This window comes from Haliotis asinina, chromosome 1, assembly GCF_037392515.1.
Source record: "Haliotis asinina isolate JCU_RB_2024 chromosome 1, JCU_Hal_asi_v2, whole genome shotgun sequence".
Lineage (NCBI taxonomy): Eukaryota > Metazoa > Mollusca > Gastropoda > Lepetellida > Haliotidae > Haliotis > Haliotis asinina.
The window spans coordinates 8,916,865-8,937,064 of record NC_090280.1 but is presented as its reverse complement, the minus strand read 5'-3'; the positions used below and the strand labels follow the sequence as shown (position 1 = coordinate 8,937,064).

Here is a 20,200-nt window from a genome sequence, read left to right as displayed (position 1 = left end):
TTTTGCCAGAGAGTTCAGTTAGTATTGAAAAGTTGGAGGATGAAATCTCAGGTTTCTTTCCTTGTGCAGTGACTCGTTCAATGTCGAAAGGCATTTCTTCCAAGACTTCTTTGGAGAATGATACCATTTATGATTTGTCAGGTACATTCATGGATCATTCCTTGTGTGAGGTGGAGACAGATGACTTCAAAGAGTAGTAGCTCGTCAGGACGTCTTGATAAGTCAGATAGTTTGTCAGGTGGTGAACACATTCTTTCCAGAGAGCAGTTTATTAGTGCTCAGCGTGAGGATGTTGAGGTGCAGACGTTGGCTGAGAAGGCTGTTTCTTTTGAGGAGGTTAGCAAGGTTCCAGTTTGTTACTACTACAAGGATGGTGTTCTGCGGAGGATGAATAGATTGTGCCATCAAATTGTGATACCAAAATTATTTCGAAAACACGTACTTTCATTATCACATGAAAGTCCCATGGCAGGTCATTTGGGTGTAAACAAAACTTGTGAGAAAAGTTTGGCACATTCCTTTTGGAGAAGTTTGAGACACGATGTGGCTGAATTTTGTAAGACCTGTCATGCATGCCAAAGTGTTGGAAAAAAACATCAGAAAATTCCTTCCGCTCCCTTAAAACCCATACCGGCTTTTGAGGAACCTTTCCGTAGAGTTATTATTGATTGTGTTGGGTTCAGTACCTAAGACTAAATCTGGTAATCAGTATTTACTCACAATCATGTGTGCCTCTACCAGATTTCCTGAAGCAATTCCGCTTCGTAGGATTCTGCGAAACGTTCTTTTCCTGAAGAGGGAGAGTGTTACGAGTGTGTATTTTCTGTATATTTTGTTATTAATTAGGTAATAGTTATGATGGGTCACATTTCGTATAAAAGATGATCCGCATTTTTAGGATTCTCGCAGCAGGCTTGTCCTTGACTTCCTGTTAGTTTACTTCCGGGAGACTTTTTTGAGGGCACTCTATGGTTTTGTCGATGGCCGTAGGTGTCCCAACTTTCAGGAAATGACTGAATATATATATATATAAAGGCTGATTGCCGTGTTGCAACACGGACATTCTCTGGATTTACATCATTGCCAACAATCCGCCAACACCTGAATCCTTGATAATGAAAGTTCACATTCTAAATTCATGTTATATATGTTTGCCTAGAGTCTGATGCCAGAAGGCGGTGGCTCATGGGCCAATCTGGAGATACTGACCTCTAAATTCTGAGCTTCTTAAGGGGAATGGCATGGGCCGGACCAGCCTGACATTTCGTCTTTTAGACATCTTAGCTAAATACGTCTGTATCTCTGGAGTTTAACATCCCTGTAGCTCTGATCGTGAAGTTTGTTTTCCACTGTAGGATCGTCCTTGTTGACACTCGATGGTAAGTGGAAAGAAAAGAAAAATATACGTAGACATCTTTCAACATCATCTGATGATGAAGTGTCTTCCGCAGAAGTGGATACTTGGCCATGAGTCTTGGTCTTTGAAGCAACAGATGGAAGTCCATTGAAACTGAATCCCTTTGCCATTTCTAAGGGCATCAAAGGTGTCTGTAATGAGGTGACAAACGTAACAAGGCTTCGTTCTGGTTCACTCCTTATTGAATGTGCCCGAAGGTGACAGTCTATCAACCTGTTAGGATTAAAACAATTCGCTAACACTCCAGTTGTTGTCTCTACACACAGATCATTGAATACTTGCAAAGGCATTGTCCAACACAGATCTCGTTGTCTGGATTATATGTCGGAGGAAGACATTGTTACAGAACTGAAACATCAAGGAGTGACGTCTGTACAGCGTTTTACGAGAGAAAAAAATGACTAACACAAATACCTACTTGTTTACGTTTGGACTGTCTACTATACCAAAAGCCGTTAAAGCAGGTTATGTCAACATCTACAGCATTTACAAGTACCGTCTACCCCATCTACGTCTGTAACGGATCATAATCCATTTGAACCTCTCGATATGGAGGTTACTCCTTCACAACCAGTACATGGGAGAAGTCGTACTCGATCCCCTGTTGAGCCGCCATTAATAGTACTACCAATTTAATACAATGGAATTGCAGGGGTCTTGGGAACAATTTTAACGATCTACAGTTATTATCTCAAGATTTTAAACCATCAGCTTTTAGTCTACAAGAGACATACCTGAGAAGTACTGATAGCTGAATCGCGTCAGTTCAATTCATATCATTCATTCTCACCCCCAGGAGATAACGCCACTGAAGGTGCCTCTGTTCTGGTGAGGCAGGGTGTTATTCATAGCCCTGTTCGTCTTAAAACCAATCTTCAGGCTGTTGCTGTCCGTCTTACTTTACAGATAACCTTTACACTTTGTTCTTTTATATTTCTCCTTCTTCGGTTATTCAGCAGTCCGATCTTCAGTATCTATTTGATCAGCTCCCAAAGCGCTGTCTCATCATGGGTGATCTTAATGGCCATAACCCTCTGTGGGGAAAGTCTGCAACTAACCATAAAGGTAAACTCCTTGAGGATTTCATTTCAAATAATAACTTATGAATATGTATTGATGGATCAGCCACATACATCTTGGTACAGGAACATAATCTGCACTTGATCTGTCACTAACAGAACCAGATATTTATAACGAATTCGAATGGTCAGTCCACGATGACCTGGGTGGAAGTGACCATTTTCCCACAATACTTTCTGCTATAAACCCTAATGATGATCCTCCCCCAAGAAGGCGGAATTTTAGAAGGGCCAACTGGACTTTATTTCGGACTCTTTGTTCCGACCAATTGAAATATGAATGTTTTGACATTGTTATAGATCCTATTCAGTTGTTTTCGGACAAGTTAAATGAATTAGCTGATGAATCTATTCCTAAGTCCTCTGCAACACCACACATTCGAAAACCATGGTTTACTGATGATTGCAAACAGGCCAGGAAATGTAGGAAGAAGGCAGAGAAATACTTTCGCCGGCATCCTACAGTTCACAATTTCAATAATGTTAAAATAAATAGTGCCAAGGCTCGACGTGTTTTTAAACAGAATAAGTGTCATTCATGGCGAAACTGTGTTTCCCAAATAAATTCTCGTACACCTATTTCAAAGGGGTGGAACATGATTCAAAGAATAAAAGGCAAAGGTTCCAAACCTACTTTTCATCATCTGAAATGGTGACAGTTTATTGACAGATACAGTTGACATTGCCAATAAGCTTGGGGAAACTCTTGCCAAACATTCGTCTTCGTTTAATTACAGTCCAGAATTTCAAGAATATCAGAAACAAGAGGAGAATAAGAGTTTGAATTTTAACTTCATTACATGAACTCCATACTGCACTTGAGCAAGCTCAAGATACAGCAACAGGGGCTGATGAGATCCACTATCAGCTCCTGAAGCATTTGCCCGAATCATGTTTGGGAACACTGCTACATATTTTTCATTCAAAATGGACTTCAGGGAATTTCCCAACTTCCTGGCGTAATGCCATTGTAGTCCCTATTCCAAAACCTGGCCGGGACCATACTGATCCTTCAAATTACAGACCAATCTCTTTAACGAGTTGTGGCTGTAAAACCATGGAACGAATGGTCAACAATAGATTAACTTGGTATCTTGAAACCAGTAACCTTATAACAAATATTCAATGTGGTTTCAGGAAAAATCGTAGTACCCTTGATCATTTGGTACGACTAGAATCGTTTCCTAAAAATGCCATAGTAAATAAACAACATGCGGTATCAATATTCTTTGATCTTGAGAAAGCGTATGATACCACCTGGAAGCATGGCATCTTGAAGGATCTACAAGATTTTGGTTTAAGAGGTCGTTTACGTTTTTTATATCACAGTTTTTAACTGACAGGCAATTTCAAAGTCGAGTGGGTTCTACCCTGTCTGACAATTATAATCAGGATTAGGGTGTCCCACAAGGGAGTATTTTGTCTGTTACTTTATTTAGCATTAAAATCAACAAATTATCAAAAATTTTAAATGATTCGATTGACGGATCACGTTTTGTGGATGATTTTAATATTTCTTGTCGTGGGAAAAATATGCATACTATTGAGAGGCAACTGCAGTTGTGTGTAAACAAAATTAATAAATGGTGTCTTGAGAATGGTTTCAAATTTTCTAAATCCAAAACTAATTGCATACATTTCTGCTGCAAATATAAACCACATAAAGATCCAGAACTGTTTTGAAATGGCACTCCCATCAAAGTTGTCAAGGAGGCCAAGTTCTTAGGTCTGATTTTTGACTCACATTTAACGTTTCTGCCACATATCAAATCCCTAAAAACTAAATGCCTGAAAGCACTTGATTTATTGAAAGTGTCTAATTCAAAGTGGGGAGGTGATCAAGCGACTCTCCTACATTTATATAGATCACTTGTCCGTTCGAAGCTTGACTATGGCTCCATTGTATATGGTGGAGCCTGCAAAAGCAACATAAAGCTGTCCATCATCGAGGTATCATGCTTTGTCTTGGCTCCCTTAGAACTTCTCCTGTTGACAGCCTTTACGTTGAGGCCGATGAGCTTTCTCTCAAATCAACGCCGTATAAAACTATCTTTACAGTACATTACAAAATTATCCTGCATTTGATTGTGTCTTTCGTCCCCTTTGTCCCCTTTATGAGGATCTGTATAACAAAAAGTCTTCCCTTGTTCCGTCCCTTGGAGTCAGAATTAAACCATTCATTGCTGCTGCTGGCATTGACCCGGAAAATATAGCTCCTTGTCGACTTTTTTCTTTTCCTCCTTGGCAGTTGGTTAGGCCACAAGTGGACCTAACATTAACTACGTTTATAAAATCAGAAACTAATGAATTACAATATAAACAAGAATATCATCAAGTAAAAAGTAAATATAGCAATTACAAAACCTTACAGATGGGTCCAAGGACGGTGGTGCAGTAGCTTGTGTCACTGTGATTGGATCCAGAACAATATCTTCTAGAATTCCTGATAACAGCTCTATTTTTACTGCAGAAGCAAACGCCATCTTAACAGCTCTTAAATATATTCAAAGACACCCTAAACATAAACAATATATAATCTTTTCTGACTCTCTTTCTTGCCTTCAGGCAATTAAAAACCTGTCATGTAAACATCCACTTTTAATAGAAATAATTGAATTGCATAATGATCTTGCTACTGGCCAATACGACATCCTCTTTTGTTGGTTACCAAGCCATGTAGGCATTTCTGGTAACACAATGGCCAAGGCAGCACTCAGCAAGTCTGTGACTCCACTTCTTATTCCTTACTCAGACTATAAAACTGTTATTAGATTTTATATCCGTGGTCTGATGCAGAAGAAGTGGGATACCCAGGTAGGTATAAATAAATTACATGCATTAAAACCTTATATCGGTTATACTTACTTGGGTTGTCAGTCTTGATTTGAGGTCATTATGCGACGATGTCGTATTGGCCATACGAGGTATACTCACGAATATTCATTAACAGATGAAGATCCTCCGTTTTGTATCCCTTGTGATGAAAGAATCACAATCAAGCATGTCCTGCTTGACTGTATTGAATATTCCATTAAAAGGGATAAATTTTTTAACTCACGAACTTTAATAATGTTACCTCTCATTTCATTTTTCACAGACTTAAATTTGCTAAATGAATTGTAAATAGATAAATATTTTATTCTTGGAAGTTTGAATTAGTAACTTAGAGTGTAGCAAATGTAAAGTCCCCATGGTCCCTAGTATGGTGATCTACCTTCTGTCGATGGTGATATATAGTACGTGTTTTATATTGTGTTGTCCACATAGTAATATTAGTTTTAACTTTCCACTGTAGTGTTAAATTGTAACTGTGATATTCTAGTTTTTTTACTGTCCTTTGTTGACAGGTTTATTTATGAAATACATATTATCCATTTCCGTGTTAAATGTTCTCGTCATGATATGGCTGAAATATTGCCGATGTGACGTTAAATATTAACTCACTGTCAGACCGATCGCTGTGTTTACATTCTGCACATATTTGATTCTCTCTCGCAGTAAGACTTTGGCGAGTTTACTATATTGCATCTTGTGACCCATTACCTTAGATTTTGTCTCACTTGCACTGTAATTGAGATCAGTGTTGTGAAATTGACTTGTGACTTAGTATACCTTGCTCTCTTTGTTTATTAGTAATACAGAATTTGAATGTTCATGACTTGTCTTTTTCTGATTTGCTGGTTCCTGGTGGATTTCATACATTGTTTGTCACGGCAAATTCTTAATCGTAACAATATTTCAATTTCACATTTCCGACTGTTCAGAAAGAAGTGGTATACGTTCAAATGATGCCAACGGTTTTTATGGATGATGAATGTTTGCACCTGACATCCGCTGAATCAGAGCTGTGTGTTATGAGGCCAGGCACGTTATTATTAACACACAGTCATTCTCCTGTTGATCAATGTTAGCACTGTGTCAATTTATGAAATATTCTGTATTGGATTATTTATTGCGTTTGGTTACCAGAAAGGTTATGTGGAATTGGATATTTAGGTAACCCGTAAAATAACATTCAGTTTGCGGTTTCAAGGTCAGTATGATCATTTTGACACTTTCCACGTAATTCCAAGCTATTGTAAATTCATACCCTTCCAAGACGAGTTAATATTAAAGATTGTTTCGATCGGTAGTGTCTCATTGTTGTATTATCCCCCATCAATAATGTAGCACGATCTGTTGTGATGCACAACAATTACATTGTGTGATGTATTACGTACGTCCCATTGTAGCCAATTCACCAGTGAATTGTTCTATACTTGTCGAATCAATGCTTGTATTTCCTCTTTTATCTCATGATGGCTCTTGGTGCAGTGGTGTGGCGCAATAACCATACGGTCATGTTTCCCCTTGTTAAAGAAGCAAATGGTAAGATAGCAAATGACAATTTGACAACACGACAGCTTTAAAAAAAAATAACATTGTCATGATTTCTTAAACCTAACTTGTATCCTATATAGTCTAAAAGGAGCAGGTCATCACATAAATTTATTCCTGCGATTGTTTGGTATACATTTTCCCTGAATTCGAAATGAATGAAAATTCTAACCGATATGCTCCCTCTTGCACCGGCGCTGAGTGGAATGAACGAGAACATTCCTCGTAGGCCTCTCTTGTCCATGCACGAGTGTTCCTCAGGCTGCCCTCCTTATAGGACTAGTCCCTAGTCCCAAGCTGATCATGCAGCATGCTCCCTTATCTACCCACGTGAGTACCTCAGAGTGATCAGTCTTCTTGTCGCACCACTGTGTTGACGAAATGAACTCAACTGCATGAACGTTAGGGTTTAAAACATACATGCACACGATAAGTTCTCGGCAACATACATTCTTGTCTTAGAAGACAATCAGCAGCACTGATTCGTTAAACTAGACGTACTCGATACTGTCCGAATATGTCTTGATTGATGACGCTACTTGTGTAAATCACTGATCTATCTGTCCTAAACTAGAATTTAAATTTTTTTAAACACAAATGTTGTTGCCTGTGGCGTTCAAGACACAAACGAAGGTTGTAGCAAGGGTTTTGCTGAGCCCATGTGTAACTACTTCGGTGCATGCACAGTTCATATACTTCTGTGAGACATATCAATGAAAGATTTAATTTGTTTACTCTACTTTCATTTATTAAAGCGAGGGTATCATTCTAAAGTTGGTAACGCGTGGTCTACTACTCCGAGGTCGGTCGCCGGTCGATCCCAGCTGATTGTAGCGCCTCCATAAACGGGAAATGGTTGTATGATGAACGTTAAAGTTCCTTGCCATAGATGACTGTGATCCGCCAGTTTCTAGATGTCCGATAGCGATGTTCCTGTCAGCTGCACTTAATCTTGGCATTTTCAATTCGTCGCTGAATGTCGTTGCACGCTAACTGAAAAGTGTTCACTGCCTTCCTTATATATCCTACATTCTGGTGCATAAATACAGCACTTTTCACGTGCTTAGCGCAAAAGGTATAATTTGCATGTGCACATCTCATGAATCATATTCATTTCAAACATCACTATTTCGTGAAAAGATGTGTGTAAGCGATTTTTCATGGACATTACCTAGGTTTGATTTAACAATACAATGCAGTGAATTTGAAGTACTATTATCACCTGTGCGTTTCTTTTTTGACAGAGTATATTTTCTTGTCTCAACAGACGACCAACCGAACCGATTCGTTAAACCTCCTCGTGGTGGGTGCTGGGTAACGCCAAGAGCTCGCCAACACCCCCGTAGTGGATCCGGGGTGGGGGGGGGGGGGGGGATATTTGGTCCACCAACCCGTTTGCCGTGGGTTGCGGCCCTGTGTCGGCGGAGGAGGGGATCCTGGTGGTTGAGGGCAATAGAGGCCTGCAATCGTGTTCCTGTTGCTCAATACACCACTTTGGCCCTGACTTCGCCTAGACGGGTGGTCGAATGGGCCCGGTTCGACCAATCGGCTGGTCATGCCAAGCCCTATGCATGGAGTATTGTTATATTTTTCACTGCACAAATATCATTTAGAATTGTTATAACTTTGGACTTGGCTATATTATCTAAAACATTTTTTATTCTGACATATGTTGTTCTGAAATTTGCCTAGAGTCCTATGCCAGAAGGCGGTGGCTCATGGGCCAATCTGGTGGAACTATTAATCTTTTAATTTTTCTGCTGGAGTATATCATCCGGGTATCCTTGGTGCTGCAAGCTGGAGATCCGCTTGTTTTTAGCATTGTCCTTGTGATACTCCGTGGCGGGTGGGGATCTCGGATGATGAAGTCTCAACCCTTAATATGGCTTATGAAATCCCCACAAAAAAAACAAAACAAACGTCCTCTTGAAAATGATGTTGATGATAATGACCTTCGACCGTCCAGATCAATTGAGTTTTGGCCACGCTTTCTTGTGATCGAATCTGCTGATAAAACGCCTCTAAAATTGAACCCGTTCGCAGTTACCAAAGGTATTCAAGGTATTGCCGGGAAAGTTAAGAACATTAAACGGTTACGTTCAGGTGAACTGCAGGTTGAGTGTGGGAAACGGCAGCAGTCAGTCAATTTGATGAGCATAGAATCGTTTGTTGGAATTCCGGTCACTGTATCTGCTCATAAGACGTTAAACACGAGCAAAGGGATCATCAGAGACCGTGAACGGTTGTTTTCTGACATGACAGAACTTGATATCATGACTGAAATGAAAGATCAAGGTGTGCTCGACGTCAAACCCTTTTCAGTCCGTAAAAACAATGAAAGTGTTCGAACCAATACTTATCTGTTCTCCTTTTCATCTCCGACAGCTCCAAAATCATTGAAGGCTGGTTACTGCAACATCAAGGTTGACGTGTACATTCCGAACCCGCTCAGATGTTTTAAATGTCAGAAGTACGGCCATGGTGTAAATACTTGTACATTGTCCGTTGTGTGTGCCCACTGTGACGAGAAGACACTCACAACAGAAGATTGTACCAGTGATTTTAAAAAATGCACCAACTGCTCAGGCGACCATTCCTCATTTTCGAAACAATGTCCTGTTTGGAAAGAACAAATGGAAATAAATAAAATCAAATTCACTCAAAATATCTCTTTTTCTGAGGCCAAAAATATAGTAAAAAGATCTGATCTTCCAGAAAGTTATGCTGCAGTAGCAAAAACAACACTGGAGTCACGCTCTAAAATAACAAAATCATCCACAGGCTGCCAAACTACCTTGACTTGGGTAAATTGCGATTCTCCACAGCTTTTGTACCCTGCTATATAATCACAGACTGAGGAATCACTCCCTAGTACCTCAAAGTCGACTTCTGATCACAAATCATCATCATCTCAGTCACATTCAAAGTCTCAATCAACATCGGCTAGTCAACAAACGGTGAAAAGTAAACCGAAGCCAAAGCCTGATGCTTCAAAACAACACAGAAGCAGAGCTCCTAAGGGGTCACAAAATAAAATTCAATTGTACAATAAATATGGGTCTCTTGAAGACATGGACGTTTCTGAAAACGTCCATTCTAGGGCACATAGCTTGTCGCCCTCCAAAAGTGCGGGGTAGATCCCCAATAAATCCCCCCAAAAGATAGTTTATTCCAATAATATTGTACAGTGGAACTGCAGAGGATTGAGGACAAATTTACATGAATTACAGCTATTAGTCCAAGATTTCACACCTTCAGCGTTATGTCTCCAGGAGACATATCTAAAACAAACAGATACATTTGACCTTCGTCAATTTAATGCATATCATTGTTTTTCACCTTCGGGTGATAGGGCCACTGGAGGATCATCCATTCTAGTCAAACAAAACGTTATTCAAAGCCCTGTTTCACTTAATACTAATATGCAGGCTGTTGCAGTGAGAATTACTTCACATGTAGCGTTTACGCTATGCTCTCTTTATATTTCACCATCTTCGGCTTTTGCCAAAACTGATCTTCAAGCTCTATATGATAAGCTCCCGAAGCCCTGTATTATAATGGGAGATTTAAATGGGCATAACCCACTCTGGGGTAGTGTAAATACAAACACGAGAGGTAAATTGCTGGAGGACGTTTGTCCTGACAATGACATGTATTTATAATGATGGTTCCAACACATATTTACACCCTGGTACAGGGACTTATTCTGCTCTCGACTTGTCATTGACAAATTCAGAACTATTAAATGAATTCGAATGGTCAGTCCACGAGGACCTGTGTGGAAGTGACCATTTTCCTACTATATTAAAAGCTGTAACTCCATCTGATGTTCCCCCATCATCAAGACGGAATTTTAAAAAGGCTAACTGGGCATTATATGAAACACTGTGTGCTGAAAAACTTAATCCCGAACGTTTTATAGACGTTCCTGATGCTATTAAATGTTTTGGTGAGGAACTGAATTTCATAGCTGATGAGTGTATACCAAATTCCTCTGTAGTTCCACACATAAGAAAACCATGGTTCAACGATGAGTGCAGACAAGCTAGGAAGGCAAGGAAAAAGGCAGAACATTATTTCCGTCGCCATCCTATGGTGCATAATTTAAATAAATTTAAAATTTTAAATGCTAATTGAGTGAGTTAACATTTAACGTCACATCGGCAATATTTCAGCCATATCGTGACGAGAACCATTCATGTCATACATAATAGAGAATGGTTAAAAAAAATCTGTCAACGAAGGACAGTAAAGTAACTAGACTATCACAGAAAAATATTTAAAACTAGTAATGAAAGTTAAAACAATTCAACTATAGAGGACGATACAATATAAAAACAGGCTATAAACTGCCGACAACTGATGGTAGATCACCATACCAGGGTCCATGGGGTCTTACAGTACCTTTGCTACCTGCATGGACCCTAGTTGGATTTACACCATCCCTTCAGCCGCTGGCGATTGTACGAATGTTTAGCCAACTTTAAAAAGAACAAATATACTACGTTTAAAATCGGGTAAGCGGAAATTAAACTGTGAAAGTTTTGGGACTTACGTATCCTCTCAGGAGGACAATAATTTTACGATACTTTAACCCCCTTTGAGGATACAGCCACTAACAATACTAGTTGCTAAATTACACTACCAATCATTAAAATATATCTATCTACAACAGTTATTAATCAAAATTCAATCATGAAATCAATTTCTTTCAAAAAAGCAATAAGTAAATGAGAACTAACACTATTAAAAAGATCCTTGATGGTTTTGACATTGAAATATTTCTGCCTTGTGATGGAGAATTCAACACAGTCAAGCAGGATATGCTTGACCGTGACTCTCTCATCACAAGGGATACAAAACGGAGGATCTTCACCTTTTAACAGGTATGCATGAGTATATCTGGTGTGGCCAATACGGCATCGTCGCAAAATGACCTCTTGAAATCTGGACTGACAGCCCAAGTAGGTGTAACCAATATAGGGTTTTATTTCATGTACTTTATTTATACCTACTTGGGTGTCCCACCTCTTTTGGATAAGGTCACGGATGTAAGATCTAATACTAGCTTTGTAGTCAGAATAAGGAATGAGAAGTGGTGTCACAGATTTGTTGAGTGCTGCCTTGGCGGCACGATCGGCCATTGTGTTCCCAGAAATTCCTACATGGCTGGGTAACCAACAAAAGACAATGTCGTATTGGCCAGTAGCAAGATCATTATACTATTCAATTATTTCTATTAAAAGTGGATGTTTGCAAGAAATGTTTTTAATCGCCTGAAGACAAGAAAGGGAGTCGGAATAGGTTATATATTGTTTATGTTTGGGGTGTCTTTCAATATATTTAAGAGCGGTTAATAGAGCGTTTGCTTCTGCTGTGAAAATAGAGCTGTCAGCCGGTAATCTGGAAGAGATTGTCTTAGACCCAATGACTGTGGCACAAGCCACTGCCCCACCATCCTTGGATCCATCTGTGAATAAGGCTTTATAGGTATTGTATTTACTTTTTAATTGATGGTATTCTTGTTTATATTGTGATTCATTAGTCTCTGATTTTTTAGATGTTGTCAGTGTAAGATCAACTTGTGGCCTAACCAATTGCCAAGGAAAAGAAGAAAGTAAACGAGAAGAAGCTATATTTTCTAGCTCAATGTCAGCAGCAGAAAGGAAAGGTTTCACTCTGATACCAAGAGGCGGAACAAGTGAAGACTTCCTGCTGTACAAATCCTCATACAAGGGATTAAATACACAGTTATATGCAGGGTTTGATTCGTTAGAATATGATTTTGTTACATACTGTAAAGTCAATTTGGCACGGCGTTGGGTAAGAGATGGCTCATCAGCCTCGACATAGAGGCTGTCGACAGGTGATGTTCGAAAGGAGCCAAGGCAAAGTCTGAGACCTTGGTGGTGAACAGAATCCAAAAGTGTTAGGTTGCTCCTACAGGCTCCACCATATACAATTGAACCGTAATCAAGTTTCGAACGGATCAATGATCGATAAAGTTGTAGGAGGGTAGCTTGATCCCCTCCCCACTTACAATTTGAAACGACTTTCAACAGGTCAAGTGCCTTCAGGCATTTAGTTTTGATGGATTTGATATGGGGTAGAATCGTTAAATGTGAGTCAAAAATTAATCCCAAGAATTTGGCCTCCTTGACAACTTTTATGGGAGATCCACTTAGAAACAGTTCAGGATCTTTATGCGGTTTATATTTTCTACAAAAATGTATACAATTAGTCTTGGATTTAGAAAACCTAAAACCGTTTTCGAGACACCATTTATCAATTTTATTTAAACACAATTGTAGTTGCCGTTCAATAGTACGCATGTGTTTTCCACGACAAGAAATATTAAAATCATCCACAAAAAGAGATCCATCAAGTGAATCGTTTAAAACCTTTGACAAACTATTGATCTTAACACTAAACAATGTGACGGACAAAATACTGCCTTGTGGGACACCCTGATCCTGATTGTAATGATCAGACAGGGTAGACCCCACTCGAACTTGAAATTGTCTATCTTCTAAGAATTGTGAAAATTGATATGAAAAGGGGTAAACGACCCCTTTAACCAAAATCATGGAGATCTTTCAAAATGCCATACTTCCATGTAGTATCATATGCCTTTTCAAGATCGAAAAATATTGATACAGTATGTTGTTTATTTAGCATGGAATGTTTGATGAAAGATTCTAAACGTACCAAATGATCGATCGTACTACGATTTTTCCGGAAACCACATTGAATGTCAGTGATGAGGTTGTTGGTTTCCAGGTACCAGACTAGACGATTATTAACCATACGTTCCATTGTCTTGCAAACACAGCTAGTTAAAGAACTTGGTCTGTAATTAGATGGATCGGTATGATCCCGGCCAGGTTTAGGAATAGGAATGATTATGGGAAATTGCCAGATGTCCAGATACTGTCAAAGATATTCAATAATGTTTCTAAACACGATTCAGGGAGATGCTTAAGGAGCTGATAATGAATATTATCGGGTCCTGAAGCAGTGTCATGAGCTTGCCCAAGAGCAGCATTGAGCTCATGAATAGAAAATAGTTCATTATAATCTTCCCCATTATCTGAATTAAAATTAATATTCTTTTTTTCTTGATGGTTTTTAAATTTCTGAAAAGTAGGTGAATAATTGGATGAGGAGGAATGTTTAGCTAACGTTTCACCTAGTTTATTAGCAATATCAGCTTTTTCCGTTAAAAGAGTGTCACCCTCCTTAAGATGGTGCACGCTCCTTTTGGAACCTTTACCTTTTATCTTCTTCACCATATTCCATACCTTAGAAATAGGCGTTCGTGAGTTAATTTTAGAAACATAATCTCGCCATGACTGTCGTTTACTTTGTTTAAATGTACGACGACCCTTTGAAATTTTAAACTCATTTAAGTTGTGGACGGTGGGATGCCGACGGAAATATTTTTCTGCCTTTTTCCTAGCTCTTCTAGCTTGTTTGCAATCAATAGTAAACCATGGCTTCCGAACGTGTGGAACCATAGAGGACTTGGGAATACATTCATCAGCAATCATGTTTAATTCATCAGAAAACATCTGTATAGGATCAGACACATTGAGAAAGAATTCTGGTTTTAATCTGCTTGTACATAAGGTCTCGAAAAAAGACCAATCTGCCTTGTTAAAGTTCCATCTAGACGACGGTGCAGCATCACTGGGGTTTATGGCTGAAAGTAATCAAGACTGGAGTATGAACCAGTCGCAGGATGCAGATATGTGTGAGAATCATCATTAAAAATACATAAATCAGCATTTGTGAAGAAATCCTCAAGAATCTTTCCTTTCCCGTTGGTGTTACTACTGCCCCAAAGTGGGTTATGACCATTGAAGTCTCCCATGATAATACAAGGTTTTGGGAGTTGGTCATAAAGCATCTGAAGATCAGATTGCTGTAGAGACGATGATGGCGGAACATATAAGGAACACAAGGTAACAACAATATGTAGAGTTACACGGACTGCAACGTCCTGAAGAGGGGTCTTGAGAGAAACATGACTGTTGATAGTGCTATGGTTCACTAAAATTGAAGATCCTCCGGTAGCTTTATCTCCTGGAGGTGAGAAACAGTTGTAGGAATCATACTGTTTGATATCAACTATATCCGTTGATTTGAGATAGGTTTCTTGCAAACATAATGCTGTTGGTTTGAAATCTTGAATTAATAATTGTAAGTCGTTGAAATTAGTTCTAAGGCCTCTACAGTTCCACTGAAGAATATTGAAAGAACAGTTCATGGAGGTTGAACTGGAGATATTGGTACTGAGGAAGATCCTCTCCGTTGGATTAGTGGAGATGGACTGACTTCCATGTCTAAAGGTTCAAAGCTGTTATGAACCACTACAGGGAATGTTAAGGGGGAAGGCACCTCTATATGTTGGAGGGTCCTTCACTCTTTCTTCTTCAATTGTTTCCTTTCTTTGCTTGTCAGTTTTACAGTTTGTTGTGATACCTTTGCTGTATTAGTTTCAGATCCAAGCCCTGGTTTAGATGCAGTCTGATGTTCGCTATTAATGTCAGTCTGTGATACAGACGTGGTAGATTTGTTAACTTGTTTAGCAATTGGAGTCAGTGATCGTTTGTCTGTGACCCAGCAGATGTCAGTCTGACATGCTCTGTCCAAAGTGCATTTTGGAGAGGAAATGGCAGCAGAGTACGAGATTGTGGAGGGAGGAGTAGGAGTTTGCTGAGTCAATAGTTTATCTGCTTCAGAAAAAGAAATATTATTGGTATACTTGAGTCTGAGTATTTGTGATTGTTTCTGATAGACTGGACAGGATTTTGATGAAGAGAAGTGCTCACCGTGGCAGTTAGCACGCCTAATGGCATCTGTACAGGTAGTGCCTTCATGATCTTTACTGCAACGGGAGCAAGTTCGGGACTTAGTACACGACCTGGCCCCATGCCCAAACTTCTGACAATTATAACATCGGAGTGGATTTGGTATGTATACATCGACTCCGATGTTGAAACAACCAGCCTTAATTGATGATGGTACTGTGGGAAGTGCAAACGTGAGAAGATAAGTGGTCGTTGGAACAGTTCTGTCCTGATCTTTCCTGGTGAATCTTTTCACAGACGTGACTCCTTGAGATTTGAGCTCTGATGCTATCTCATCCTCGGACATATCAGAAAGACATCTGGCACGATCACGGATGACACCCCTACATGAATTTAGATATTTGTGAACAGTGACTGTGATTTCAGTAGTCCCAAAATGATCAGCTTTGAGGAGATTAATTGACTGTTGACGCCGTGAACATTCGACAAGCAGAGACCCATTTCTGAGACGCGTTACATTCTTGACATCTCCACAAATCCCTTCAACAGCCTTGGACACAACAAAAGGGTTAACCTTGAGAGGTGCTCCATCAACTCCATTAACCACCAGAAACCGTGGCCGTGAGTCGATATTACTTTGAGAGGCACTTTCATCTTCAGAAGAAATGTTATCTGTATCTAAATGTCTTCTTTTATTTTTCGATCTAGAACCAGTGGTGGGTAAGGTTGCCATGATAAGGAAAATCGTTCAACATCCCCGCTCCCCACCCACCATGGAGTGTCAACAAGGACAGTGCTGAAATGGAAGCTGACTACAAACACTAGGGTTACGGGGATGCTATACTCCAGCAAAAGAGACACAGGTAGCTGCCATAGTCAAACAAGAGTAAAAGAAAGGCTGGTTCTGCCCTAGACATTTACCCGAAGACAAAGAGAACCTGGAGGTCAATAATGCCAGATTGGCCCATAAGCCACCGCCTTCTGGCATAGGACTTTAGGCAGAATTAGTTCTAACATGATAGTGTATATTAGAACACATCAAGAAATAACGTAATAGTCAATGGTAACAAAGTTAAATGCGTCCACGCTCAGGGCACGGCGTGACCAGCCGATTCATAGAATCGGGCCGATTCTACCACCCGTCTAGGTGAAGTAAGGGCCGAAGTGGTGTGTTGGGCATTAGGAACACGGTCACAGGCCCGTGGTACCCTCAACCACCTGGATCCCGTCCTCCACCGACACAGGGGCGCAACCCACGGCCAACAGGCTGGTGGACCAAATATTCCCCCGGGTCCACTAGGGGGGTGTTGGCGAGCTCTTAGCGTTATCCAGCACCCTCCACGAGGAGGTGGCTCGCCACGGGTGCCTTTAAATGCTAAAGCACGACGTACTTTTAACAAACAAACGCCAATCTTGGCAAAATTATGCATCCAAAATAAATTCTCGGACACCCATGTCCAAGGTATGGAACATGGTCCAGAAAATCAAAGGTAAAGGTACTAAATCTACTGTCCATCATCTTAAACATGGAGATCAATTGCTTACTGATAAATCAGATATTGCTAATAAACTAGGTGAAACCCTTGCTAAACACTCTTCCTCTTCAAATTATGTACCACAATTCCAGCAATGTCAAAAACAAGAAGAAAAGAAAACCATTAATTTCAATTCTGATAATGGGGAAGATTATAATGAAACGTTTTCTATTCATGAACTCCATACTGCTCTTGATCAAGCTCATGACACTGCTAAAGGAGCTGATAACATACATTATCAACTCCTGAAACATTTACCAGAATCCTGTCTGGAAACTCTCCTAAATATTTTTGATGATATCTGGACATCAGGTAACTTTCCTTCATCATTGCCTGACGCTATAGTAGTACCAGTACCTAAACCTGGACGTGATCATACTGATCCATCCAATTATCGGCCGATTTCGTTAACTAGCTGTGTTTGCAAGACCATGGAACGCATGATAAATAATCGACTTGTTTAGTACTCGGAAACAAATAACCTTATAACTGATATACAGTGTGGTTTCCGTAAAAATAGAAGTACTGTCGATCACTTAGTGCGTTTAGAATCATTTGTTGAAAATGCACTAATTAATAAACAACATGCTGTGTCTATTTTTTTTTATCGCGAAAAAGCATATGACACAACCTGGAAATATGGTATTTTAAGAGACTTACATGACTTCGGCTTTGAAGGTCGTTTGCCTCAATTTATTGCCAACTTTTTAAATAACAGACAGTTTCAAGTTCGAGTGGGTTCTACCCTGTCTGATCATTACAATCAGGATCAGGGTGTTCCACAAGGCAGTATTTTGTCTGTCACACTTTTTAGTATAAAGATAAATCGTTTGTCAAATGTTTAAACGATTCAATTGAGGGATCGTTATTTGTGGACGATTTTAATATTTCTTGTCGTGGTAAAAATATGCATACTATTGAACGGCAAATGCAGTTTTGTTTAAACAAAATAAATAAATTGTGTCTTGAAAACGGCTTTAAATTTTCTAAATCCAAAACTAATTGTATACATTTTTGCAGAAAATATAAACCACATAAGGACCCTAAACTATCTCTAGATGGCACTCCAATCAAAGTTGTAAAGGAGGCCAAGTTCTTGGGCCTAATCTTTGACTCCCATTTAACATTTCTGCCTCATTTCTGCCTGAAGGCTCTTGACTTGTTGAAAGTTGTTTCCAACTCAAAGTGGGGAGGGGATCAAGCAACCCTCTTACACCTATATCGATCACTCGTACGTTCGAAACTCGATTATGGCTCCATCGTATATGGTGGAGCCTGCAAAAGCAACCTTAAACTCCTTGATTCTGTCCACCATCAAGGCTTAAGACTTTGTCTTGGGTCTTTCAGAACTTCACCTATTGATAGTCTCTTCGTTGAGGCCGATGAACCATCTCTTAATCAACGTCGTATAAAAGTGTATTTACAATACATTACTAAATTATATTCTAATGAATCTAACCCTGCCTATAACTGTGTGTTCAATCCCCTTCATGAGGATTTGTATAACAAAAAGTCTTCTCTTGTTCCACCTCTTGGGCTCAGAATTAAACCATTTATTTTTTCTGCCGGTATTGAGTTGGAAAGTATATCGCCTTCCCGTCTCCTTTCTTCTCCTCCTTGGCAATTGGTTAGGCCACAAGTTGACCTAACATTAACATCATTTAAAAAATGGTAACACACTGGCTGACCTTGCTGCTAAAGTAGCACTCAACAAATCTGTGACACCACTTCTTGTTCCTTATAGTGATTACAAAGCCACCATTAGATCTTATATCCGTGATCTGATGCAGAAGAAGTGGGTACCAAGTGGGTATAAATAAATTACGTGAGATAAAACCTTACATTGGTTATACCCACTTGGGTTGTCAGTCCAGATTTGAAGATGTTATTTTACGACGATGTCGTATTGGCCACACTAGATATACTCATGTGTACCTTTTGAAAGGGGAGGATCCTCCGTTTTGTATCCCTTGTGATGAGAGAGTCACGGTCAAGCATTTTCGTACAATCGCCAGCAGCTGAAGGGATGGTTTAAATCCAACTAGGGACCATGCAGGTAGCAAAGGTACTGTAAGTCCCCATGGTTCCTAGTGTGGTGATCTACCTTCCCATGCTAGTTTTATTTGAAATTGTGATATTCTAGTTATTTTACTGTCCTTCGTTGACGGGTTTTTACAATGTCTATATGCTCTTTTTCATTGTTGAATGTTCTTGTCACGATATGGCTGAGATATTGCCGATGTGACGTTAAATATTAACTCAGTCAGTCGTTAAACTCTGTGTCGTACCCGACACTATCCGACATATCTTGATTGATGACGCTACTTGTGTAAATCACTGACCTGTCTTTCCCAAACTAGAATCTAAAAGCTAGCTTTCTTTTAACATAAATACTGTTGTCTGTTGCATCGACGCAACTGAACAAGCGAAGGTTGGAGCATGGGTTTGCTAAGCATATGTTTAAACACTTCTGAATGCACATCTCCTATACATCGTCGGTGAGAAATGTCAATGAAAGATTTGATTTGTTTTCTCAACTTTCATTAATTCAAACTATGTTCTTCTTCCTTCTCTCCTCACATCGCTCTCTCACTGACTTTTCAGAGACACCAACATGTAGCATCACCAGTAAGCAGGACACAAACTCACTTGTCCAGTACCAGGATCTGTCCCTCACGGTGGACGTACGAGACTACTACTGCTCCACCGCCCACAGCATCTCCCTCCAGACCGGAAATGTGACTACCCTGCTGATGGAAGCTGACTCTGTACCAAGTGTCACGGATAACACCTCATTAGTAACACTAAATGTGACCGACTCATTTCTGGGCAAAGTAGCACTGGTGTTTAGATGTGACAGCAGTCAGTGGAGTATAGAGTGTGCTGGTGTGACTAAATTCGGTTAGTTTTCACGCATCCAAATGAAGCAGATACAAAGAGTATATAATCTGTTGTTGATGTAGATTCCAAATATGATAT

The 20,200-nt window shown here is 39.7% G+C and overlaps 1 protein-coding gene across 1 annotated transcript in view; it reads left to right on the top strand.

Moving 5' to 3' along the window:
- Positions 1-20,200, top strand: part of LOC137288273 (uncharacterized) — a 90,099-nt gene that overhangs the window by 3,897 nt on the left and 66,002 nt on the right. Inside the window, exon 3 of the mRNA XM_067820778.1 lies at positions 19,826-20,109. Coding sequence (XP_067676879.1) covers positions 19,826-20,109 — 284 coding nt within the window. The remainder of the gene's footprint in view (positions 1-19,825; positions 20,110-20,200) is intronic.